Below are 26,253 nucleotides of genomic sequence, written 5' to 3'. Positions count from 1 at the left end.
TCGGCCCAGTGCAGTCTGTGGTCACACTGCCCAGTTCAGCCCAGTTCAGCCCAGTACAGTCAGTGGTCTGCGGTCACACTGCCCAGTTCAGCCCAGTTCGTCCCAGTTCAGCCCAGTACAGTCACTGGTCTGCGGTCACACTGCCCAGTTCAGCCCAGTACAGTCACTGGCACGGGGCTGGCACCGCCCCACTGTCCCGGTTCGGCCCGGTATGGACGGGCCACGCTCGGGTCCCTGCAGCCCAGGACATGCCCTGCCAGCCCCGGCGTCCCCGGGACCCCTCTGTGTGCCAAGGGGGGGTGGTGTCACCCCGGGGTGGCAGCGGGACCCCTGCCCTGCCACCCCCAGCTCGGGCTTTGGGGACCTGGCATGTTTGGGGACACGAGTGGCCCTGGGTCAAAGGACACGGGGTGGGTGCCACCCGGAGTGTCCCGGGGCAGGGTCACAGCAGGACCTGGTGTCCTCCCCTCAGTGCCGATCCCACCGGGCCCCGCTCTGCCCGGGGGGGACAGGAAATGTCCCATCGCCGGTCGTTAAGGGACATCGTCTGCATATCCCCGCTGGACAATTGTCCCAAGCGATCTCTGCCCTGGGGCCACCGGCAGCGCTGGCAGCCCTGTCCACCCCCATCCTCATCCTCATCCTCATCTCCATCCCCAATCCCTGTCCTTGCTTCACCCCCACCCTAATCTCCACCTTCATTCCACCTGCATTGTCACCCTCATCCCCATCCCCATCCCCTCTCCATTCCATTCCATTCCCTGCCCCAATTCCCATCCCCCTTCCACCCCTATCCCCATCTCACCCCATTCCCTGTCCTTGCCCCAGCCCCATTCTCATCCCCCTCTTTCTCCCATTCCCATCCCCTCTCCATTCCATTCCATTCCATTCCATTCCATTCCATCCCCACCTTCATCCCTTGCCCCACCCCCTTCATCCCAACCCCACGGTCCCACCTCTGTCCCCATCTCCACAGCGGGCACGGGGTGGGGGGGTCCCAGCCTGAGGGGTCCAGCATGGACACGAGAGGGACAGCGCCTGCCCTGGCTGTCCCTGTGTCCCTGTCCCTGTGTCTGTGTCCCTGCACTGACCCTGTCCCCACACTGTGCCCAGGTGAGGTGTCGGTGTCACTGCACTGACCCTGGGTGTCCCTGTCCCCGTGTCCCTGTACCTGCACTGACCCTGGGTGTCCCTGTCCCCATGCCAGCTGCACCCTCAGGGGCTGAGGGGTGAGGAAGAGGAGGCCAGGCTGGAGGGGGCTGGGTTGTCCCTGTGCCCACGGTAGCAGGGTCGGTGACCCCAGCTGAGACAGAGAGTGGGGACTGTCCCCAAAGTGGGACACGGGCGGTGGTGGCACAGAGGGGGTGACCCCAGCAGCTGTGAATTGTCACTGGGCCACCAGCCAGCTCTGCTCCCCAAAATCAGGGTCCAGGAGTGACCAGTGGCAGCTCTGGAGGCCCTCGTGGTTTGGGGGCTCCATGGAGAGGAACTCACAGATGGGGCAGGGCAGGGGGGCTGTCCTGGGACCCCTGCAGGAGGAGGGAAGGGGGCACATCCTGTGTGTGGCCATGCCAGCTGTGCCCTGTGCCCCATGGGGACACTGTGAATGTACCAGCTGTGCCCTGTGTCCCGTGGGGACACCATGGCTGTGTCAGCCATGCCCTGTGCCCCATGGGGACACTGTGAATGTACCAGCTGTGCCCTGTGCCCCGTGGGGACACCGTGGCCGTGCCAGCTGTGCCCTGTGCCCCATGGGGACACTGTGAATGTACCAGCTGTGCCCTGTGTCCCGTGGGGACACTGTGGCCATGCCAGCTGTGCCGTGTCCCGTAGGGACACCGTGGCTGTGTCAGCCATGCCCTGTGCCCATGGCATGGCCTGGCCATGTCAGCCATGCCCAGTGGGACACCGTGGCTGTGCCACCATCCCTGTGGGTGCCAACAGGAGGGTGCTTGGCAGCAGGGCTACAAACAGTGCCAAGGAGGTGGCACAAGGGCACAGACACACTGCCAGGGAGACCCGGTGGCAGTGGGGACAATGCTGAGAACGGGCTGAGGGGTGTGATGGGGACCCCGGGGCACCTGCAGAGCCCCTGTCCCTGCTGCCCACGAGCAGCTGCCAGCACCATGGCTGCCCCCTGCCTGTGCCAGGCTCCTGCCACGAGCCTGGCTGTGGCACACGCCGCTTCCCCAGGAAACGGGCAGGAACGGGGGGCACATCCCACCCTGCGGGCAGCAACGGGGGGCACATCCCGGGGGCAGGAACGGGGGGCACATCCCGGGGGCAGCAACGGGGGGCACATCCCACCCTGCGGGCAGCAACGGGGGGCACATCCCGGGGCAGGAACAGGGGGCACATCCCACCCTGCGGGCAGCAACGGGGGGCACATCCCGGGGGCAGGAACGGGGGGCACATCCCACCCTGCGGGCAGCAACGGGGGGCACATCCCGGGGGCAGGAACGGGGGGCACATCCCACCCTGCGGGCAGCAACGGGGGGCACATCCCATGGGCAGGAACGGGGGGCACATCCCGGGGGCAGCAACGGGGGGCACATCCCACCCTGCGGGCAGCAACGGGGGGCACATCCCGGGGCAGGAACAGGGGGCACATCCCGGGGGCAGAAACAGGGGGCACATCCTGGGGGCAGGAACGGGGGGCACATCCCGGGGCAGGAACGGGGGGCACATCCCGGGGGCAGGAACAGGGGGCACATCCCGGGGCAGGAACGGGGGGCACATCCTGCGGGCAGGAATGGGGGGCACATCCCACCCTGCGGGCAGGAACAGGGGGCACATCCCGGGGGCAGGAATGGGGGGCACATCCCGGGGGCAGGAATGGGGGGCACATCCCGGGGCAGGAACGGGGGGCACATCCTGGGGGCACATCCTGGGGGCAGGAACAGGGGGCACATCCCACGGGCAGGAAAGGGACGGCTGGCACATTCCCTGGGAGCAGGACGGGTCCGCTGCCCACGGCTGCCAAGAGAGGGCAGCCCCAGGGGCACAGGGGTGAGGAACAGAGCCGGGGGCCAGGCTCAGGTGCCAGTGGGGCAGCAACACCACCGGCAGCACGGAGCACCCCTTCCACCAGCCCCGTGTGCCCACCTGAGCTTCCTGTGTGTGCCCGCTGTCCCCTGTGTGCCCGGCCAGCTCCGGCCTGGGCTCTGTGCCACCATCCCCAGTCCTGGCCCAGGCTCTGTGCCACCGACATCAAAGGACCCTGGGGGCTCACTGTGCCCATGTACCCACCCCGCTGATGCCATGGGACCCTCAGGGCTTGGTGGCCCCGTGTGCCCACCCTGGTGGTGCCATGGCAGCCCCAGGGCTCAGTGCCCACCCCACTGTTGCTGAGAGACCCTCAGGGCTCGATGGCTCCATGTGCCCACCCCGCTGGTCCCGTGGCAGCCTCAGGGCTCGGTGGCCCTGTGTGCCCACCCATGTGGTGCCATGGCAGCCCCAGGGCTCAGTGCCCACCCCGCTGGTGCTGAGAGACCCTCTGGGCTCGGTGTCCCCGTGTGCCACCCCGCTGGTCCCGTGGGACCCTCGGAGCTTGGTGCCCACCCATGTGGTGCCATGGCAGCCCCGAGGCTCAGTGCCCCCTCCTCTGGTGCCATGGGACCCTTGGGGCTCGGTGCCCACCCCGGTGGCGCCGCGGCAGCCCCAGGGCTCAGTGAGCCCGCGGTGCCCACCCTGGCGGTGCCAGCCCTCACCTCCCTCTTCCAGCGTGCCAGCCACTCGTCGCGTTTCCTCTTGCTGATGTAGTAGGGGTCCCCTGCCTGGAAGGTGTGCCGCTGCATCGGCCGCTGCCGCAGGCTCGACTCCCAGCCCAGCCCGCCCCGGAGCCGCCCCCGAGAGCCCTGCGGGAGAGACGGGGCTGAGGGCACTGCCAGGGCACTGCCAGGGCTGAGGGCACTGCCAGGGCACCGCCAGGGCTGAGGGCACTGCCAGGGCAGAGAGAGAGAGAGGGGTGAGGGCACTGCCAGGGCACTGCCAGGGCTGAGGGCACTGCCAGGGGGAGAGAGAGGGGTGAGGGCACTGCCAGGGCACTGCCAGGGCTGAGGGCACTGCCAGGGGGAGAGAGAGGGGTGAGGGCACTGCCAGGGCACTGCCAGGGCTGAGGGCACTGCCAGGGGGAGAGAGAGGGCTGAGGGCACTGCCAGGGCACCGCCAGGGCACTGCCAGGGCACTGCCAGGGCTGAGGGCGCTGCCAGGGCAGAGAGAGAGGGGTGAGGGCACTGCCAGGGCACTGCCAGGGGGAGAGAGAGGGCTGAGGGCACTGCCAGGGCACTGCCAGGGCTGAGGGCACTGCCAGGGCAGAGAGAGAGAGAGGGGTGAGGGCACTGCTAGGGGTGAGGGCACTGCCAGGGCAGAGAGAGAGAGAGGGGTGAGGGCACTGCCAGGGCACCGCCAGGGCTGAGGGCACTGCCAGGGCAGAGAGAGAGAGAGGGGTGAGGGCACTGCCAGGGCACCGCCAGGGCTGAGGGCACTGCCAGGGCAGAGAGAGAGGGGTGAGGGCACTGCCAGGGCACCGCCAGGGCTGAGGGCACTGCCAGGGCACTGCCAGGGCTGAGGGCGCTGCCAGGGCAGAGAGAGAGGGGTGAGGGCACTGCTGGGACCTGACAGGGGCTGAGCTTGGGGACAGCACAGGGGACACAGTACATGGGACAGCACAGGGGACATGGCACAGGGGGCACAGCACATGACCTGGAGGCCATGGCATCACAGCTGCACCTCGGTGGGCACCACTGGCACCATCCAGGCACGAATCTGCCTGGGGCTGAGGGAGCAGGGGGAGATGGTGCCCGTGGGCAGAGGAGCCCCACACTGCCTGCTGGGCTGTGGGGCTGTGCCCACCTCCAGGGATGGGCTGTGGGGCTGTGCCACCTCCAGGGATGGGCTGTGGGGCTGTGCCCAGCTCCTGGGGTGGCTGTGGGGCTGTGCCCAGCTCCTGGGATGGCTGTGGGGCTGTGCCCAGCCCCTGGGTCCCTGTGCCCATCTCCTGGGTGTGCTGTGCCCATCTGGGATGTGCTGTGCCCATCTCCTGTGCCCATCCTTGCAGGGAGCAGCCCCAGGCCGTACTTGCCTCCATTTTCAGGCTGTCGAAGTTGTTGTTTTCCTCCTTCTCGTCCTTGCCTGCCCACGGAACAGAGAGCGACCGTCAGTGTCGGTGTGGGGCTGGGACCCCCACCCGGGACCCACACGGGGCGATGGGACCCCCACCCGGGACTCCAGGGGCAGATGGGACCCCCACCCGGGACTCCAGGGGGGGAGAGGGGTCCCCCCAGCCCGCCCAGAGCCCCCCAGATCCCCCCAGGCCGGGCGGGGGTCGCTCCCGGGTGGGTGCAGCCGCTGCCCCGGCGGGTTTGGGGGTCCGGGGCAGGGACCCCCCCCGCGGGAAGGGGAAGCGGCGCAGCCCCGCTGCTGCTTCCTGTGCTCGGCACATCCGCGCCGCGGCTCCGCCGAGAGAGCGAGAGAGCGCTGCCAGGAAAGCGGCTACAAACAAACCCCGAGGCTTCCGGGGCTGAGAACCGCCGGGGAGCGGGGGCGGCGGCGACAGGGGGGCTCACACCCACTGCTGGCACCCCACAGGCTGGCACGGGCACGGGGGTGGCACAGGGTGACACTGGGATGGTGCCCCATAGGCTGGCATGGGCACGGGGGTGGCACAGTGTGACACTGGGATGGTGCCCCATAGGCTGGCATGGGCACTGGGGTGGCACAGGGTGACACTGGGATGGTGCCCTACAGTGGGCATGGGCACTGGGGTGGCACAGGGTGACACTGGGATGGTGCCCCATAGGCTGGCATGGGCACTGGGGTGGCACAGGGTGACACTGGGATGGTGCCCTATAGGCTGGCACGGGCACGGGGGTGGCACAGGGTGACACTGGGATGGTGCCCCATAGGCTGGCACGGGCACGGGGGTGGCACAGGGTGACACTGGGATGGTGCCCCATAGGCTGGCACGGGCACGGGGGTGGCACAGGGTGACACTGGGATGGTGCCCCATAGGCTGGCACGGGCACGGGGGTGGCACAGGGTGACACTGGGATGGTGCCCCATAGGCTGGCACGGGCACGGGGGTGGCACAGGGTGACACTGGGATGGTGCCCCATAGGCTGGCACGGGCACGGGGGTGGCACAGGGTGACACTGGGATGGTGCCCCATAGGCTGGCACGGGCACTGGGGTGGCACAGGGTGACACTGGGATGGTGCCCCATAGGCTGGAACGGGCACTGGGGTGGCACAGGGTGACACTGGGATGGTGCCCCACAGGCTGGCATGGGCACTGGGGTGGCACAGGGTGACACTGGGATGGTGCCCTGCAGCTGGAACGGGCACTGGGGTGGCACAGGGTGACACTGGGATGGTGCCCTGCAGCTGGAACAGGCACTGGGGTGGCACAGGGTGACACTGGGATGGTGCCCTACAGTGGGCATGGGCACTGGGGTGGCACAGGGTGACACTGGGATGGTGCCCTGCAGCTGGAACGGGCACTGGGGTGGCACAGGGTGACACTGGGATGGTGCCCTGCAGCTGGCACAGACCCTGTGTGACATTGGGATGGTGCCCTGCAGACCCTTGGGGTGGCCCTGTGTGACATTGGGATGGTGCCCTGCAGCTGGCACAGACCCTGGGGTGGCACAGTGTGACACTGGGATGGATGGAGGGAGGGATGGAGGCAGGGAGGGAGGCAGGGATGGAGGGAGGGAGGGAGGCAGGGATGGAGGGAGGGAGGGAGGGAGGGAGGGAGGGAGGGAGGGAGGGAGGGAGGGAGGGAGGGAGGGAGGGAGGGAGGGAGGGAGGGAGGGAGGGAGGGAGGGAGGGAGGGAGGCAGGGATGGATGGAGGGAGGCAGGGAGGAATGGAGGCAGGGATGGAGGGAGGGATGGAGGCAGGGATGGAGGGATGGAGGGAGGCAGGGAGGCAGGGAGGGATGGAGGGATGGATGGAGGGAGGCAGGGAGGGATGGAGGGATGGATGGAGGCAGGGATGGATGGAGGCAGGGATGGAGGGACGGAGGCAGGGAGGGATGGAGGCAGGGAGGGATGGAGGGACGGATGGAGGGATGGATGGAGCTCTCTCCCGGCAGCCTCAAGCTCTGCCCGGGTCCCGGCATCGCTCGCACACCCACCCCCGTTCCCGCAGCCTCGGCCGGGTCCGTTTGCCCCGGGGCTGCCCGGGGCCGCCCCCGCTCCCCCCGAGTGCGGCTGCGGCTGCGCCTCGTGACTGCGGCAGCATCTGCAGCGTGCGGCTCATCCGTGCATGCATCCAGCCAGCCCTGCCTCTGCCGGCTGCATCCCTGCCTGTCCCGGCCATCCCAGCCTGTCCCGGCCATCCCTGCCTGTCCCAGCCATCCCAGCCTGTCCCAGCCATCCCTGCCTCTGCCGGCTGCATCCCAGCCTGTCCTGGCCATCCCAGCCTGTCCCAGCCATCCCTGCCTGTCCCAGCCATCCCAGCCTGTCCCGGCCATCCCAGCCTGTCCCGGCCATCCCAGCCTGTCCCGGCCATCCCTGCCTGTCCCAGCTCCATCCCTGCCTGTCCCAGCCATCCCAGCCTGTCCCGGCCATCCCTGCCTGTCCCAGCTCCATCCCTGCCTGTCCCAGCCATCCCAGCCTGTCCCGGCTGCATCCCAGCCTGTCCCAGCCATCCCAGCCTGTCCCGGCCATCCCTGCCTGTCCCAGCTCCATCCCTGCCTGTCCCAGCCATCCCAGCCTATCCCGGCCATCCCAGCCTGTCCCAGCCATCCCAGCCTGTCCCGGCCATCCCTGCCTCTGCCGGCTGCATCCCAGCCTGTCCCGGCCATCCCAGCCTGTCCCGGCCATCCCAGCCTGTCCCGGCCATCCCTGCCTCTGCCGGCTGCATCCCAGCCTGTCCCGGCCATCCCAGCCTGTCCCGGCCATCCCAGCCTGTCCCAGCCATCCCAGCCTCTGCCGGCTGCATCCCAGCCTGTCCCGGCCATCCCTGCCTCTGCCGGCTGCATCCCTGCCTGTCCCAGCCATCCCAGCCTGTCCCAGCCATCCCAGCCTGTCCCAGCCATCCCAGCCTCTGCCGGCTCCATCCCAGCCTGTCCCGGCCATCCCAGCCTGTCCCGGCTGCATCCCTGTCCCGGCCATCCCAGCCTATCCCGGCCATCCCAGCCTGTCTCGGCCATCCCTGCCTGTCCCAGCTCCATCCCTGCCTGTCCCAGCCATCCCAGCCTGTCCCGGCCATCCCTGCCTGTCCCAGCTCCATCCCTGCCTGTCCCAGCCATCCCAGCCTGTCCCGGCTGCATCCCAGCCTGTCCCAGCCATCCCAGCCTGTCCCGGCCATCCCTGCCTGTCCCAGCTCCATCCCTGCCTGTCCCAGCCATCCCAGCCTATCCCGGCCATCCCAGCCTGTCCCAGCCATCCCAGCCTGTTCCAGCTCCATCCCTGCCTGTCCCAGCCATCCCTGCCTCTGCCGGCTCCATCCCTGCCTGTCCCGGCCATCCCAGTGTGTTCCAGCCATCTCTGCCTCTTCCAGCTCCATCCCAGCCTGTCCCAGCTCCATCCCAGCCTGTCCCAGCTCCATCCCTGCCTGTCCCAGCTCCATCCCTGCCTCTTCCAGCTCCATCCCAGCTGGGCTCAGCCATCCCTGCCTGCCCCAGTTCCGTCCCAGCCTATTTCAGCTCCATCCCTGACTCTTCCAGCCCCATCCCTGCCCGCCCCAGCCATGCCAGCCTCTTGAGCTCCATCCTGGGATGTCCCAGCTCCATCCCAGCCTCTTCCAGCTCCATCCCAGCCTCTTCCAGCTCCATCCCAGCTCCCTGTCCATCCGGGCCCTCCCTGGCTCAGCATGGCCGGTCAGTCTGTGATGATTCCAGTCAGGAAGGCCCCAGTGCCAGAGCTGGGAATGCTGAGAAGGCTGTCCTGGGGTCCAGAGGGACCACCTGGGTCCAGCCTGTGCTTTGACCTGTGCTCCTGTCCCCGGGCTCACCTGCACGGCCCTCCCTGCAGGTGTCACACTGGGACTCACCTGCACAGCCCTCCCTGCAGGTGTCAGAGCCCTCCCTGCAGGTGTCACACTGGGACTCACCTGCACGGCCCTCCCTGCAGGTGTCACACCAGGGCTGGGGGTCCCTGAGGGGCTGGGGGGCTCTGGGGGTCCTTGGGGGGCTGAGGGTTCCTGTGGGGCCGGGAGTCCCTAAGGGCTGGGGGTCTCTGTGGGGCTGGGGGTACCTGAGAGGCTGGAGGTCCCTGGGGGCTGGGGGTCTCTGTGGGGCTGGGGGTCCCTGAGGGGTTGAGGGTCCCTCGGGTCCCTGGAGGGCCCTGAGGGTCTCTGGGGGTCCCTGTGGAGCTGGGAATCTCTGGGAATCTCTGGGGGTCCCTGTGGAGCTGGGGGTCTCTGGGGATCTCTGGGGATCTCTGGGGTTCTCTGGGGATCTCTGGGGATCTCTGGGGGTCTCTGGGGTCCCTGTGGAGCTGGGGGTCTCTGGGGATCTCTGGGGGTCTCTGGGGATCTCTGGGGGTCTCTGGGGGTCCCTGGGGTCCCTGTGGAGCTGGGGATCTCTGGGGGTCTCTGGGGGTCTCTGGGGGTCTCTGGGGATCTCTGGGGGTCTCTGGGGGTCTCTGGTGTCCCCGGGGGCCGCACCCTGGAGAGCAGGGAGCCCCCGGGGCGTCGCTCTCACCTTTCTCCGCTCCCTCCAGGAGTTTCCTCCTGCCGCGTTTCTTCTGGGGGTCGGAGGGGGCCATGTCGCCCTCGTCGGCGGGCGCGTCCAGCCCCTCCTTGGGCGTGCAGCGGCCGTTCTCCAGCGCCCGCCCCGCCTCCCCGTCCGCCGGGCTCTCCGCCTCGTCCTCCTCGGGCCGGCCGCCCTTGGGGCTGCCCCCGGCCTCCTCGGCATCGCCCTCCACGTCCCCGTTGGGCAGCGGCTCGGCGGGGCTGGCCTCGGGGCACGCCGGGGGGCACTTGGGGACGGCCGCCGTGTCCTTGGGGGTGTCACTGCTCTCCGCCTGCTGGGAGGGGGGAAGAGCTGCGCTTGGTGATGGCACGGGGCGGGACAGCAGCACATGGGGCTGAAAAGGGCCAGCCCCAGCTCGGGTGTGCCAGGTGTGCCAGGTGCTGCTGCTGGCACCGGGACACCCAGCCCCACCTCGGGTGTGCCAGGTGTGCCAGGTGCTGCTGCTGGCACCGGGACACCCAGCCCCACCTCGGGTGTGCCAGGTGTGCCAGGTGCTGCTGCTGGCACCGGGACACCCAGCCCCACCTCCTGTGTGCCAGGTGTGCCAGGTGCTGCTGCTGGCACCGGGACACCCAGCCCCACCTCCTCCATGCCAGGTGTGCCAGGTGCTGCTGCTGGCACCGGGACACCCAGCCCCACCTCCTGTGTGCCAGGTGTGCCAGGTGCTGCTGCTGGCACCGGGACACCCAGCCCCACCTCCTCCGTGCCAGGTGTGACAGGTGCTGCTGCTGGCACCGGGACACCCAGCCCCACCTCGGGTGTGCCAGGTGTGCCAGGTGCTGCTGCTGGCACCGGGACACCCAGCCCCACCTCGGGTGTGCCAGGTGTGCCAGGTGCTGCTGCTGGCACCAGGACACCCAGCCCCACCTCGGGTGTGCCAGGTGTGCCAAGTGCTGCTGCTGGCACCGGGACACCCAGCCCCACCTCCTCCATGCCAGGTGTGCCAGGTGCTGCTGCTGGCACCAGGACACCCAGCCCCACCTCGGGTGTGCCAGGTGTGCCAGGTGCTGCTGCTGGCACCGGGACACCCAGTCCCACCTCCTCCATGCCAGGTGTGCCAGGTGCTGCTGCTGGCACCAGGACACCCAGCCCCACCTCGGGTGTGCCAGGTGTGCCAGGTGCTGCTGCTGGCACCGGGACACCCAGTCCCACCTCCTCCATGCCAGGTGTGCCAGGTGCTGCTGCTGGCACCAGGACACCCAGCCCCACCTCGGGTGTGCCAGGTGTGCCAGGTGCTGCTGCTGGCACCGGGACACCCAGCCCCACCTCCTCCATGCCAGGTGTGCCAGGTGCTGCTGCTGGCACCAGGACACCCAGCCCCACCTCGGGTGTGCCAGGTGTGCCAGGTGCTGCTGCTGGCACCAGGACACCCAGCCCCACCTCGGGTGTGCCAGGTGTGCCAGGTGCTGCTGCTGGCACCGGGACACCCAGCCCCACCTCCTCCATGCCAGGTGTGCCAGGTGCTGCCTGCCAAAGCGACCCTGGACCAGGACACGGTGTCACAGCAGCCAGGACACGTGGGTGTGTCATGACCATGTCCTCATGAGCAGGACAGCAGCCCCAGGGCCAGGACACCTGGGTGTGACAGCCTCATGCTGCTGTGCCACCCTGAGGACCAGCACATCCCACCATGGCACTCTCAGGAGGGCCTCTCACACACACACACCTGGCACACACACACACATCTGTCACACACACACACCTGTCACACACACACACACCTGGCACACACACACCTGTCACACACACACACCTGGCACACACACACCTGTCACACACACACACCTGGCACACACACACACACCTGGCACACACACACACACACCTGGCACACACACACACCTGTCACACACACACCTGGCACACACACACACACACCTGGCACACACACACACACCTGTCACACACACACCTGTCACACACACACACACACCTGGCACACACACACACCTGGCACACACACACACCTGGCACACACACACCTGGCACACACACACACCTGGCACACACACACACACACACACACACACACACACACCTGTCACACACACACACACCTGTCAAACACACACCTGTCACTCACACACACCTGGCACACACACACACACACACCTGTCACACACACACACACCTGTCACTCACACACATCTGTCACATACACACACCTGGCACACACACACCTGGCACACACACACACCTGGCACACACACACACCTGGCACACACACACCTGTCAAACACACACACATTTCTCACATACACCTCTGTCACATACACACCTGTCACATACACACGTGTGTCACACACCTGTCACACACACCTGTCTCTCTCACACACACCCCTGTCACACACACACACCTGTCACATCTCTCACACACATCCCTGTGTGTTTGACAGGTGTGTGCCAGGTGTGTGTGTGCCAGGTGTGTGTGTGTGTGCCAGGTGTGTGTGTGTGTGACAGGTGTGTGTGTGTGTGACAGGTGTGTGTGTGTGTGTGTGTGTGTGTGCCAGGTGTGTGTGTGCCAGGTGTGTGTGTGTGTGTGTGTGTGTGTGACAGGTGTGTGTGTGTGTGTGTGCCAGGTGTGTGTGTGCCAGGTGTGTGTGTGTGTGTGTGTGTGTGTGACAGGTGTGTGTGTGTGTGTGTGACAGGTGTGTGTGTGACAGGTGTGTGTGTGTGTGACAGGTGTGTGTGTGTGACAGATGTGTGTGAGACAGGTGTGTGTGTGTGTGACAGGTGTGTGTGTGTGCCAGGTGTGTGTGTGTGTGTGACAGGTGTGTGTGTGTGTGTGTGCCAGGTGTGTGTGTGTGACAGGTGTGTGTGTGTGTGTGTGTGTGTGTGTGTGACAGGTGTGTGTGTGTGTGTGTGTGTGTGTGTGTGACAGGTGTGTGTGTGTGTGACAGGTGTGTGTGTGTGCCAGGTGTGTGTGTGTGTGTGTGTGTGTGTGTGTGACAGGTGTGTGTGTGTGTGTGTGCCAGGTGTGTGTGTGTGCCAGGTGTGTGTGTGTGTGTGCCAGGTGTGTGTGTGACAGGTGTGTGTGTGTGACAGGTGTGTGTGTGACAGGGATGTGTGTGACAGGTGTGTGTGTGTGTAACAGAGGTGTGTGTGTGTGCCAGGTGTGTGTGTGTGACAGGTGTGTGTGTGCCAGGTGTGTGTGTGTGACAGGTGTGTGTGTGTGCCAGGTGTGTGTGTGCCAGGTATATAGGACAAGTGTGTGTGCGTGTGACAGGCACAGCCCAGCCCAGCCCAGCCCAGCCCTGAGCACCCCAGACAGACCCTGGAGCTGCTGCCACTCCCTCCTGGTGGCCCTGGTGCTGTCCCACAGCACAGGGTGATGCCAGGGCGGCACAGGGTGATGCCAGGGTGGCACGGTGGGCAGGGAACCCTTCCTGCCTGTCCCCAGTGAAGTACAGGTGCCATGGTGTCCCGTTTGGTGACAGCCCAGGGGGGGACAGGGTCCAGCTGGGGGCCTTGGTGTGAGCCCACAGTGCTGCCCACTGCCAGGGGCCGCTGGCACTGGGGCACGAGCTGCAGGGGGATGGCAGGTGACAGGCACTGCTTCCTCCCTGAGGGCCCTGACTGGTGCCACAGGGCACGGGACTCCCTGCCCTGTCCCCCTGCCCTGTCCCCCTGCCCTGTCCCCCCCTGCCCTGTCCCCCTGCCCTGTCCCCCTGCCCTGTCCCCCTGGCCTGTCCCCCTGCCCTGTCCCCCCCTGGCCTGTCCCCCCCTGCCCTGTCCCCCCCTGCCCTGTCCCCCTGGCCTGTCCCCCTGCCCTGTCCCCCCTGCCCTGTCCCCCTGCCCTGTCCCCCTGCCCTGTCCCTCTGTGCACTGCCTGGGATGGGTCCCAGACCAGGATGGGTCCCAGGACAGGTCCCAGACCAGGATGGGCCCCAAACCAGGACAGGTCCTAAACCAGGATGGGTCCTAAACTGGGTTGGGTCTCAGACCAGGATGGGTCCTCAACCACAACAGGTCCCAAACCAGGATGGGTCCCAGACAGAATGGGTCCTAAACCAGGACAGGTCCCAAACCAGGATGGGTCCCAGACAGAATGGGTCCTAAACCAGGATGGGTCCCAAACCAGGATGGGTCCCAGACAGAATGGGTCCTAAACCAGGACAGGTCCCAAACCAGGATGGGTCCCAGACAGAATGGGTCCTAAACCAGGACGGGTCCCAAACCAGGACGGGTCCCAAACCAGGATGGGTCCCAGACCAGGATGGATCCCAGACCAGGACAGGTCCCAAACCAGGACAAGTCCCAAACCTGGACACTGCTGCACCCCTTGTCCCTGAGGGGTCCGGGTGTCACTCTGGGTACAGCTGAGGGGTCCGGGTGTCACTCTGGGTACAGCTGAGGGGTCCGGGTGACACTCCCCGTGCAGCTGAAGGGTCCCCGGTGTCACTCCCCGTGCAGCTGAGGGGTCCCCGGTGTCACTCCCCGTGCAGCTGAGGGGTCCCCGGTGTCACTCTGGGTGCAGCTGAGGGGTCCCGGTGCCACTCCCCGTGCAGCTGAGGGGTCCCTGGTGTCACTCTGGGTGCAGCTGAGGGGTCCCGGGTGTCACTCTGGGTGCAGCTGAGGGGACCCGGTGTCACTCCCCGTGCAGCTGAGGGGTCCCCGGGTGTCATTCCCCTGCAGCTGAGGGGTCCCGGGTGTCACTCCCCGTGCAGCTGAGGGGTCCCCGGTGTCACTCTGGGTGCAGCTGAGGGGTCCCGGTGCCACTCCCCGTGCAGCTGAGGGGTCCCTGGTGTCACTCTGGGTGCAGCTGAGGGGTCCCGGGTGTCACTCCCCGTGCAGCTGAGGGGACCCGGCAGCCCTGGCCCCGCTCCCGCCTCTGCCGGGGCCGCATCCGTGCCGAGAACAATCGCAGGGGCCGTGGGGAGGAAACGGCAGGAAACGGGAACGGGAACGCCGGAGCTGTGCTCCAGGGCAGGAGTGGAGTTTGGGACACGCGGGGTGGCTCTGGGCTCTGGGGGAGCTGGGGGGTTTGGGGAGGCTGTGGGGTTTGGGGATGCTGTGGGGTTTGGGATGCTGTGGGGTTTGGGGATGCTGTGGGGTTTGGGGAGGCTGTGGGGTTTGGGGATGCTGTGGGGTTTGGGGAGGCTGTGGGGTTTGGGGTGCTGTGGGGTTTGGGGAGGCTGTGGGGCTCAGGGAGCTGTGGGGTTTGGGGATGCTGTGGGGCTCAGGGATGCTGTGGGGCTCAGGGGGGCTGTGGGAGCTCAGCCCAGCCCCTCGCTGGCACAGGCCCGGGGTCTCAGGCTCTGTGCGGTGCTGGGCACACCTGGCACAGGCTCCCCCGGGTGCTGCCAGGCGTTGGGCACCGGCACTGGGTGGACAATAGGAGCCGTGCTGGGCAGGGGGTCCTGGCGCGCTGGGGCAGGACAGTCACCGTGTCCCCTGCCAGGACAGGGACACATGTCCCACCCTGCACGGCCCCATCCGTGCCACGCTGCCAACACCACTGCCAGCCCTGCACAGCTGCCCTGGCTGCCCTGGCACCTCAGCACCCTGTCTGTGCCAGGACCGGAGCCCAGCTCACCAGGAGCCACCCGTGGTGGCCTGTTCCCCTCCTGGCCCTGCTGTCCCTGTCCCTGTCCCCTTCCTGGCCCTGCTGTCCCTATCCCTGTCCCTGTCCCCGTCCCCTTCCTGGCCCTGCTGTCCCTATCCCTGTCCCTGTCCCTGTCCCCTTCCTGGCCCTGCTGTCCCTATCCCTGTCCCTGTCCCTGCCCCTGTCCCTATCCCTGCCCCTGTCCCCCTCCTGGCCCTGCTGTCCCTGTCCCTGTCCCTGTCCCTGTCCCTGTCCCTGTCCCTGTCCCTGTCCCTGTCCCCCTCCCGGCCCTGCTGTCCCTTCCTGCCCACCCAGCCGGAGCTTCCTGCAGCTCCAGGCCCTGGGAACCAGCTCTGCCTTTCTGCTGCTCCCTCCCCTGGGCTGGGCCCCTGCCAAGGAGGCTGCTCTGCACGGCCTGAGCCCTGCCCGCTGCCCTGGGGACACCAAGTGACACTGGGGACACTCCCTGAGCCCTGCCCGCTGCCCTGGGGACACCAAGTGACACTGGGGACACTCCCCAAGGCCATGACGGGGGTGGCACTTGGGGTTGGGGACTCTCGTGCCCATCCCAGCCCAAGGAAGGTGCCCCTGTCACCCACAGGGGTGTCCCTCTGCCAGGCACAGCTGGCACTGGGGATGCTGGTCCAGGAGCCATGGCATGGCTTGGTACTGCATGGCACAACATGGCACAGCATGGCTGATCATGGCACAGCATGGCACTGCATGGCACAGCATGGCACAGCATGGCACAGCATGGCACTGCGTGGCACAACATGGCACAGCATGGCTGATCATGGCACAGCATGGCACTGCATGGCACAGCATGGCACTGCATGGCACTGCATGGCACAGCATGGCACAGCATGGCTGAGCATGGCACAGCATGGCACAGCATGGCACTGCATGGCACAGCATGGCACAGCATGGCACAGCATGGCACTGCATGGCACTGCATGGCTGAGCATGGCACTGCATGGCAAAGCATGGCACTGCATGGCTGAGCATGGCACAGCATGGCACTGCATGGCACAGCATGGCACAGCATGGCACAGCATGGCACAGCATGGCACTGCATGGCACTGCATGGCACAGCATGGCACAGCATGGCACAGCATGGCACTGCATGGCTCGGCGCAGCACAGGACAGCCTGGCACAGCCTGGCACAGCCCAGCACGGCCTGGCACAGCTCACCCACACTGTGACACCCATCCCCACGGGGCTGTGCCCAGCCAGCCCCCTGCCAGCCCCCAGTGCCCTCTCACAGCACTGACCAGGGCAAGGCCCCTCAGGCACTGCCTGCCCACCTGGGTATGGGTGCTGGGCACCCCCAGGGCCTGGCTGTGCCCATGGCAGTGCCAGCTGCCCCCAGCCTGTCCCGGTGCCCCTGCACAGCGGGCACTGCCTGCCCACCTGGGTATGGGTGCTGGGCACCCCCAGGGCCAGGCTGTGCCCATGGCAGTGCCAGCTGCCCCCGGCCTGTCCCGGTGCCCCTGGCACAGCGGGCACTGCCTGCCCACCTGGGTATGGGTGCTGGGCACCCCCAGGGCCTGGCTGTGCCCATGGCAGTGCCAGCTGCCCTCAGCCTGCCCCGGTGCCCCTGGCACAGCGGGCTCTCCTCAGGAAGGAGATTTTTAGTGGCTCACGTCCGCAGGGGCTGCCCTGGCACTGCCTGGGGCTGGCCATGCCAGCTCTGCTCTGCTGGCACCAGGAGCTGCTGGACAAAGGGCACCAGCTCTGGCACAGGTCTGGCACCAGCACTGGCACCAGCACCAGCTCTGCTCTGCTGGCACTGGGAGCTGCTGGACAAAAGGTCAATGTTGGCACCAGCTCTGGCACAGCTCTGGCACCAGCCCCAGCACCAGCCCCAGCTCTGGCACAGCTCTGGCACCAGCCCCAGCACCAGCCCCAGCCCTGGCACAGCTCTGGCACCAGCCCCAGCCCTGGCACCAGCCCCAGCACTGGCACAGCTCTGGCACCAGCCCCAGCCCTGGCACCAGCCCCAGCCCTGGCACCAGCCCCAGCCCCAGCCCTGGCACAGCTGGGCACTGTCAGAGCACACAGGGACGGGCACTCAGCCTGGCTCTGGGCAGGATGTGCCCGCTGCCCTGGCACTGCTGCCGTCCCCCCACGGTGCCGGGGTGCCGGGCCCTCCCTGCAGGTGTCACACCGGAGCCCGCAGCTCCCGGGCCAGCCTTGTTCTCCCAGCAGCGGCTGCCCCGCCCCGCACGCTCCTCCCGGCCCGCGGTGACCCGGCCAGCACAGCCCCGCCCCGGTGACACTGACACTGACACTGCCCCGGGTGTGACACTGACACTGACACTGCCCCTGACACTGCCCCGGGTGTGACACTGACACTGCCCCGGGTGTGACACTGACACTGCCCCTGACACTGCCCCGGTGACACTGACACTGCCCCGGTGACACTGACACTGCCCCTGACACTGCCCCGGTGACACTGACACTGCCCCGGGTGTGACACTGACACTGCCCCGGTGACACTGACACTGACACTGACACTGCCCCGGGTGTGACACTGACACTGCCCCGGTGACACTGACACTGCCCTGACACTGCCCCGGTGACACTGACACTGCCCCGGTGACACTGACACTGCCCCGGGGACACTGACACTGCCCCGGGTGTGACACTGACACTGACACTGCCCCTGACACTGCCCCGGTGACACTGACACTGACACTGCCCCGGTGACACTGACACTGCCCTGACACTGCCCCGGTGACACTGACACTGCCCCGGTGACACTGACACTGCCCCGGGGACACTGACACTGACACTGCTCCGGTGACACTGCCCCTGACACTGCCCCGGGAGACACTGACACTGCCCCGGGTGTGACACTGACACTGACACTGCCCCTGACACTGCCCCGGTGACACTGACACTGACACTGCCCCGGTGACACTGACACTGCCCCTGACACTGACATTGACACTGCCCCGGTGACACTGACACTGCCCCGGGTGTGACACTGCCCCTGACACTGCCCCGGGTGACACTGACACTGCCCCGGGTGTGACACTGACACTGACACTGCCCCGGTGACACTGACACTGCCCCTGACACTGACATTGACACTGCCCCGGTGACACTGACACTGCCCCGGGTGTGACACTGCCCCTGACACTGCCCCGGGTGACACTGACACTGCCCCGGGTGTGACACTGACACTGACACTGCCCCGGTGACACTGACACTGCCCCTGACACTGACACTGACACTGCCCCGGTGACACTGACACTGCCCCGGGTGTGACACTGACACTGCCCCGGTGACACTGACACTGACACTGACACTGACACTGACACTGACACTGCCCCGGTGACACTGACACTGCCCCGGGTGTGACACTGACACTGACACTGCCCCGGGGGACACTGACACTGACACTGCCCCTGACACTGCCCCGGTGACACTGACACTGCCCCGGTGACACTGACATTGACACTGACACTGCCCCAGTGACACTGACACTGCCCCGGGTGTGACACTGACACTGCCCCGGTGACACTGACACTGACACTGACACTGCCCCGGGTGTGACACTGACACTGCCCCGGTGACACTGACACTGCCCCTGACACTGCCCCGGGTGACACTGCCCCTGACACTGCCCCTGACACTGCCCCGGTGACACTGACACTGCCCTGGTGACACTGACACTGACACTGCCCCTGACACTGCCCCGGTGACACTGACACTGACACTGACACTGCCCCGGTGACACTGACACTGCCCCGGGTGTGACACTGACACTGCCCCTGACACTGCCCCTGACACTGCCCCGGTGACACTGACACTGACACTGACACTGCCCCGGTGACACTGACACTGCCCCGGGTGTGACACTGACACTGCCCCGGGGGACACTGACACTGACACTGCCCCTGACACTGCCCCGGTGACACTGACACTGCCCCGGTGACACTGACATTGACACTGACACTGCCCCAGTGACACTGACACTGCCCCGGGGGACCCTGACACTGCCCCGGTGACACTGACACTGCCCTGGGTGTGACACTGACATTGACACTGACACTGCCCCGGTGACATTGACACTGACACTGCCCCAGTGACACTGACACTGCCCCGGTGACACGGACACTGCCCCTGCCCCAGGTGTGACACTGACACTGCCCCGGTGACACTGACACTGCCCTGGGGACACTGACACTGCCCCGGTGACACTGACACTGACACTGACACTGCCCTGGGTGACACTGTGACACATGGCTGTGACCCTGGCACCGGCATGGCAGGGATCAGGGACCAGGGACCAGGGACCAGGGATCAGGGATCAGGGACCAGGGATCAGGGGTCAGGGATCAGGCATGGCAGGGATCAGGGATCAGGGATCAGGGATCAGGGATCAGGGATCAGGGGTCAGGGATCAGGGACCAGGGATCAGGGATCAGGGATCAGGGACAGGCATGGCAGGGATCAGGGATCAGGGGTCAGGGGTCCGGGGTCAGGGGTCAGGGATCAGGGATCAGGGGTCAGGGATCAGGGGTCAGGGATCAGGGAACAGGGGTCAGGGATCAGGGATCAGGGACAGGCATGGCAGGGATCAGGGACCAGGGATCAGGGATCAGGGATCAGGCATGGCAGGGATCAGGGACCAGGGATCAGGGATCAGGGACCATCGGGACAGGCAGCTCAGACCTGAAATGTCCCAGCACAGGATGAACCCTTTCAGCTGCCAGAAACTTCTCCAAAAAGGATTTGCAGCCTTCTAAGGATGGAGGTGCCTCAGCTCTGTTTGTCCCCCAGGCCCTGCTCGTTCCCCTTGCCCACTCATCACCCTGGGCCTGTTTGTCACCCCCCTGTCCCCTCCTGTGGGAATGAGGACTGGGGACACTGTCTAGGCCTGGAGACCAAGGGCTCCTTCCCTCTGAGCCCTCAGCAGCAGAGGAGCTGCTCCTCCTCTCACGCTGAATTCATCGTGGCAGCAGCCAGGTGCCACCCGGGCATCCTGCAGGGAGGCGGCTCCCCAGTGCCACTGGGACACACCATGGCCTGGCAGGGACGAGCCACGAGTGTCCTCAGCCCTGGGGCCTGTCCCAGCACACCCTGTGGCTCCCAGCTGACCCCAGGGGGCACGGTGCCCGTGGCCCAGCGAGGGCTGAGCGAGCCTGGAGGGCTGGGTGGGCATCACCCATGGGCAGGAGCCGGGGAGACCCTCGGGGGGCTCTGCTGCCAGGGTGGGGGGCCAGGGTCAGAGCCACCCGGGCAGGGAGTGAATGCCCGGTGGAGCAGAGCCACACGGGGCAGGACGGTGCCCCCGGGCACAGGAGGGCACAGGAGGGCACAGGAGGGGAGGGACAGCCCTGGGGGCTCCTCCCCAGCCTCGGCACCCTGGCACACGGGGCAGCCCATGGCATGGCAGGAGCTGTCCGTCACCAATGCAGCCCTCTGGGGACACCCAGTGCCCCCAGCTGGCACCGTGCCCATGGCTCACCTGGGCATGCTTGCGCTTCCTCCCGGGCCGCCCGGCCTTCCTCATGGGCGTGCCTGGCTCCTGCTTCTCCTCCTTGCTCGGGTTCTCCTCGGGCTCCTCTTCCCCCTGTGGGCCAGACACAGACAGGATGGTCACACCCCTGGGCAGGGCACGGGGGCACCGCGGGCACAGCTGGGGATGGGCACCTGCCCAGGTGGGAGCATCGTGGCATTGCCAGGCTGGCGGCACCAGGGCACTCGGGAGGGTGACAGTGGCTGCACCAGCAGCACCAGGGCATTCAGGAGGGTGACAGTGGCTGATCCAGCAGCACCAGGGCATTCAGGAAGGTGACAGTGGCTCATCCTGCAGCACCAGGGCACTCGGGAGGGTGACAGTGGCTGATCCAGCAGCACCAGGGCACTCGGGAGGGTGACAGTGGCTCATCCTGCAGCACCAGGGCACTCAGGAGGGTGACAGTGGCTCATCCTGCAGCACCAGGGCATTCAGGAGGGTGACAGTGGCTGATCCAGCAGCACCAGGGCACTCGGGAGGGTGACAGTGGCTCCTGCCATGCTTGGGCTGTGGCACAGCCCCAGCAGGTGACCCTCCTGCCCTGTGCCACCATGCCACGGCTGGCTCGGGACACGTGCCACTGCTGCCACCCACCAAACCCTGCACCACGGAACGCAGCAGGGCCCTGTGGGCACCCCACAGCACGGGCCTGAGGGCAGCCATGAGTCTCCCCGGGGACCAGGCCCAGCAGCAGGAGCTGGGCACGCCTGGAGCGGGCAGTGCCTGCCTTGGGGACCCTGCCGTGCCCCAGAGGAGCAGCTGGCAGGGCCCCATGCCCTGTCCCTGGCACCGTGGCCCAGCCTGGTGCCGGCAGCACGCATGTGCCAGCATGGCGGCGCGGCAGGAACGGGCCTGGGAAGTGACCCTGCCCCTGTGCCCCCACAGCCACCAGCACCGGGGCCTGTACCCGCTCTGGGCACCGCGGGCACACGGCGGGCACGGGGGGCCAGGCCCCGGCACGGGCTGGGATTCACCTGAGCCCCAGCGGATCCCGGCGGCGGCAGCAGCCGAGCAGGAAGAGGCCGCGGAGGGGGAGCGGGGGAAGGAGGAGAGGCCGGCAGGGGCTGCTGAGGGAGAGGCCAGGGAGGGGATGGGGCTGGCAGGCAGAGAGCGCCGGCAGGAGCACGGCCCAGCATGCTGGGGCTGCCACAGCGCTGCTGTGTGACCCTAAAACTGCCACAGTGCTGCTGTGTGACCCTAATACTGCCACAGTGCTGCTGTGTGACCCCAACACTGCCACAGCGCTGCTGTGTGACCCCAACACTGCCACAGTGCTGCTGTGTGACCCTAATACTGCCACAGCGCTGCTGTGTGACCCCAACACTGCCACAGTGCTGCTGTGTGACCCTAATACTGCCACAGCACTGCTGTGTGACCCTAATACTGCCACAGCACTGCTGTGTGACCCTAATACTGCCACAGCACTGCTGTGTGACCCTAATACTGCCACAGCGCTGCTGTGTGACCCTAATACTGCCACAGCGCTGCTGTGTGACCCCAACACTGCCACAGTGCTGCTGTGTGACCCTAATACTGCCACAGCGCTGCTGTGTGACCCCAACACTGCCACAGTGCTGCTGTGTGACCCCAACACTGCCACAGCGCTGCTGTGTGACCCCAACACTGCCACAGCGCTGCTGTGTGACCCCAACACTGCCACAGTGCTGCTGTGTGACCCCAACACTGCCACAGTGCTGCTGTGTGACCCTAATACTGCCATACTGCTGCTGTGTGACCCCAACACTGCCACAGTGCTGCTGTGTGACCCTAATACTGCCACAGCACTGCTGTGTGACCCTAATACTGCCATACTGCTGCTGTGTGACCCCAACACTGCCACAGTGCTGCTGTGTGACCCCAACACTGCCACAGCGCTGCTGTGTGACCCCAACACTGCCACAGTGCTGCTGTGTGACCCTAATACTGCCACAGTGCTGCTGTGTGACCCCAACACTGCCACAGTGCTGCTGTGTGACCCTAATACTGCCACAGTGCTGCTGTGTGACCCCAACACTGCCCCAGCGCTGCTGTGTGACCCTAATAGTGCCACAGTGCTGCTGTGTGACCCTAATACTGCCACAGCACTGCTGTGTGACCCTAATACTGCCACAGTGCTGCTGTGTGACCCCAACACTGCCATAGTGCTGCTGTGTGACCCCAACACTGCCACAGCGCTGCTGTGTGACCCTAATACTGCCATACTGCTGCTGTGTGACCCTAGTACTGCCACAGTGCTGCTGAGTGACCCTAATACTGCCATAGTGCTGCTGTGTGACCCCAACACTGCCATAGTGCTGCTGTGTGACCCCAACACTGCCCCAGTGCTGCTGTGTGACCCTAATACTGCCATAGTGCTGCTGTGTGACCCTAATACTGCCACAGCGCTGCTGTGTGACCCCAACACTGCCCCAGTGCTGCTGTGTGACCCTAATACTGCCATAGTGCTGCTGTGTGACCCTAATACTGCCACAGTGCTGCTGTGTGACCCCAACACTGCCACAGCGCTGCTGAGTGACCCTAATACTGCCATAGTGCTGCTGTGTGACCCCAACACTGCCATAGTGCTGCTGTGTGACCCCAACACTGCCCCAGTGCTGCTGTGTGACCCTAATACTGCCATAGTGCTGCTGTGTGACCCTAATACTGCCACAGCGCTGCTGTGTGACCCCAACACTGCCACAGTGCTGCTGTGTGACCCTAATACTGCCATACTGCTGCTGTGTGACCCCAACACTGCCCCAGTGCTGCTGTGTGACCCTAATACTGCCATAGTGCTGCTGTGTGACCCTAATACTGCCACAGCGCTGCTGTGTGACCCTAATACTGCCACAGCGCTGCTGTGTGACCCCAACACTGCCACAGTGCTGCTGTGTGACCCTAATACTGCCACAGTGCTGCTGTGTGACCCTAATACTGCCATAGTGCTGCTGTGTGACCCTAATACTGCCACAGCGCTGCTGTGTGACCCTAATACTGCCACAGTGCTGCTGTGTGACCCCAATAGTGCCACAGTGCTGCTGTGTGACCCTAATACTGCCACAGCGCTGCTGTGTGACCCCAACACTGCCACAGCGCTGCTGTGTGACCCCAACACTGCCCCATCCCTGCTGTGTGACCCTAATACTGCCCCATCCCTGCTGTGTGACCCCAACACTGCCACAGTGCTGCTGTGTGACCCTAATACTGCCCCATCCCTGCTGTGTGACCCCAACACTGCCATACTGCTGCTGTGTGACCCCAACACTGCCACAGCGCTGCTGTGTGACCCTAATACTGCCCCATTCCTGCTGTGTGCCCCCAACACTGCCCTGTGCCCCCAGTGCTGCCCTGTGCCCCTAGCACTGCCACATTCCTGCCCTGTGCCCCCAGTGCTGGGCAGCTGTGCCCTTGGGATGCAGCTGGAACATCCCTGGGGGTCCTGCACAAAAATCCCAGGGCACTGGGACACACTGTGCCCCACGGCCATGGTGCCCCATGGCTCTGGTGCCCCGTGGCTCTGGTGCCCCCAGCCATGGTCCCCAAACCAGCCTCCTCTGTGCCACCCTCCCCACACTCAGCTGCCCGCCCCGTGCCCATTGCTGCCCTGCCTGGTCCTGGTGCCTGTGGGATGCACGGGAGCCACGTGCAGCTCTGTCCCAGGCCCACGGTGTCCCTCCAGAACCGTGCTTGTCCCAGCCCTGCTCACCTGCCTGTGGGGCTGAGCAGCCTCCAGGCCCTGCACAGACCCCTCCTGCAGCCCTGCAGGGACCCCCAGCCCTGCACAGACCCCTCCTGCAGCCCTGCAGGGACCCCCAGCCCTGCGCAGGGATCCCCCAGCCCTGCAGGGACCCCCAGCCCTGCAGGGATCCCCAGCCCTGCGCAGGGACCCCCAGCCCTGCACAGGGACCCCCCAGCCCTGCAGGGATCCCCAGCCCTGCAGGGACACCCAGCCCTGTGCAGGGACCCCCAGCCCTGCAGGGACCCCCAGCCCTGCAGGGACCCCCAGCCCTGTGCAGGGACCCCCAGGCCTGTGCAGGGACCCCCCAGCCCTGTGCAGGGACCCCCAGCCCTGCAGGGACCCCCAGCCCTGCGCAGGGACCCCCCAGCCCTGCAGGGACCCCCAGCCCTGCAGGGACCCCCAGCCCTGTGCAGGGACCCCCAGGCCTGTGCAGGGACCCCCCAGCCCTGTGCAGGGACCCCCAGCCCTGCAGGGACCCCCAGCCCTGCACAGGGACCCCCCCAGCCCTGCAGGGACACCCAGCCCTGCAGGGATCCCCAGCCCTGTGCAGGAACCCCCCAGCCCTGTGCAGGGACCCCCAGCCCTGCAGGGACCCCCCAGCCCTGCACAGGGACCCCCCAGCCCTGCAGGGACACCCAGCCCTGCAGGGACACCCAGCCCTGTGCAGGGACCCCCAGCCCTGTGCAGGGACCCCCCAGCCCTGCAGGGACCCCCAGCCCTGTGCAGGGACCCCCCAGCCCTGTGCAGGGACCCCCAGCCCTGTGCAGGGACCCCCCAGCCCTGGCACCTGCTGGCACTGCCAGCACTGAATGAGGACAGGAGACACCGCAGCACGCAGAACCTCAGCCAGGGCCGGGCCCCACTGCACATGGCATCCTGCTGGAAGGTTTTGGGACGGCTCCAAGGACCGTGTCAGGATCCCAGATCCAGCAGCATCCGGTGCAGAAGTGCCTGAGGGGATTCTGGGGGTCCCTGCCCCACCGTCCCCTCTTTGCCTCATTGTGCTGCGAGGCCAGGGCAGCACCCAGGGGTGCAGGGCAGCACCCAGGGGTGCAGGGCAGCCCTGGGGAGCCCCTGGCACCTGTCCCTGTGCCCCAGTGCTACCCTGGCTGCTGGCACTGCCCCAGCCAGCTGTCCCTCCCTGGCCTCATCCAGGTCCTGGCAGCATTTAGTGGATGTACATGAAAGATTTGGGGGTGCCAGGGCTCCCGTGGCCAGGAGAGGATGCAGCTGGGGGGCACCCAGAGAGGCCAGGGGGGCTCCAGGGTGAAAAGCTGCAGGGGCAGAGCTGGCTCGAGGGCTGCCGTGGTGTGGGGACAGCAGGGTCCCTGCTGTGGAACCAGGGAGATGCCCCCAGCACCTGTCAGAACCAGGAACCCTCCTGGGGGCACAGCAGGGACCCCAAAAGCAGGGCAGGAGTGGGGGTGCAGCCCAGGGCTGGCACAGGGGGCTCTGTCCCCCAGGCTGGCAGCGGGGCCGGCGCCGCAGCCCCTCGGTGCCCGCCTCATGCCGGCGGCAGCTGAGTCATCCCGGCCCATCCATCACCGTGCCCGTCCCCGGGGCGCGGGGCTCCGGGCACGTCCCGGTGCCGCTCCTGCTCCGCTGCCAAGCAACAGCCCGGGGGGAACGGCGGCCGGGCTGCGGCATGACGCAGTGCTGAGTGAGCTTCCAGCTCTGCTCCCCGGTACCGGCCCCGCTCTCCGGTACTGGCCCCGCTCCCCGGTACCGACAGCACAGCCCCAATCCGTGGTACCGGCCC

At 66.7% G+C, this 26,253-nt stretch overlaps 1 protein-coding gene across 4 annotated transcripts in view; it reads right to left on the bottom strand.

Annotated features, from left to right (window-relative positions):
• DNMT3A (DNA methyltransferase 3 alpha) overlaps positions 1 to 26,253 on the bottom strand; it is a 63,925-nt gene that overhangs the window by 22,563 nt on the left and 15,109 nt on the right. For 3 of the 4 annotated variants that reach the window (XR_008509003.1, XM_036405145.2, XM_036405146.2), the window contains exons 3-6: positions 20,726 to 20,830; positions 9,650 to 9,974; positions 5,084 to 5,133; positions 3,711 to 3,857 (exon numbers count right to left, since the gene is read on the bottom strand). Coding sequence is in view for 3 of the 4 variants with exons in the window: in XM_036405145.2 (XP_036261038.1) it covers positions 3,711 to 3,857; positions 5,084 to 5,133; positions 9,650 to 9,974; positions 20,726 to 20,830 (627 nt within the window). In the remaining variant the exon portion in view is untranslated. The remainder of the gene's footprint in view (positions 1 to 3,710; positions 3,858 to 5,083; positions 5,134 to 9,649; positions 9,975 to 20,725; positions 20,831 to 26,253) is intronic. The other variant, XM_036405148.2, reaches the window with a different exon arrangement.

This window comes from Molothrus ater, chromosome 32, assembly GCF_012460135.2.
Source record: "Molothrus ater isolate BHLD 08-10-18 breed brown headed cowbird chromosome 32, BPBGC_Mater_1.1, whole genome shotgun sequence".
Lineage (NCBI taxonomy): Eukaryota > Metazoa > Chordata > Aves > Passeriformes > Icteridae > Molothrus > Molothrus ater.
The sequence above is the reverse complement of the archived record's forward strand: the minus strand, read 5'-3'. Positions and strand labels throughout refer to the sequence as shown.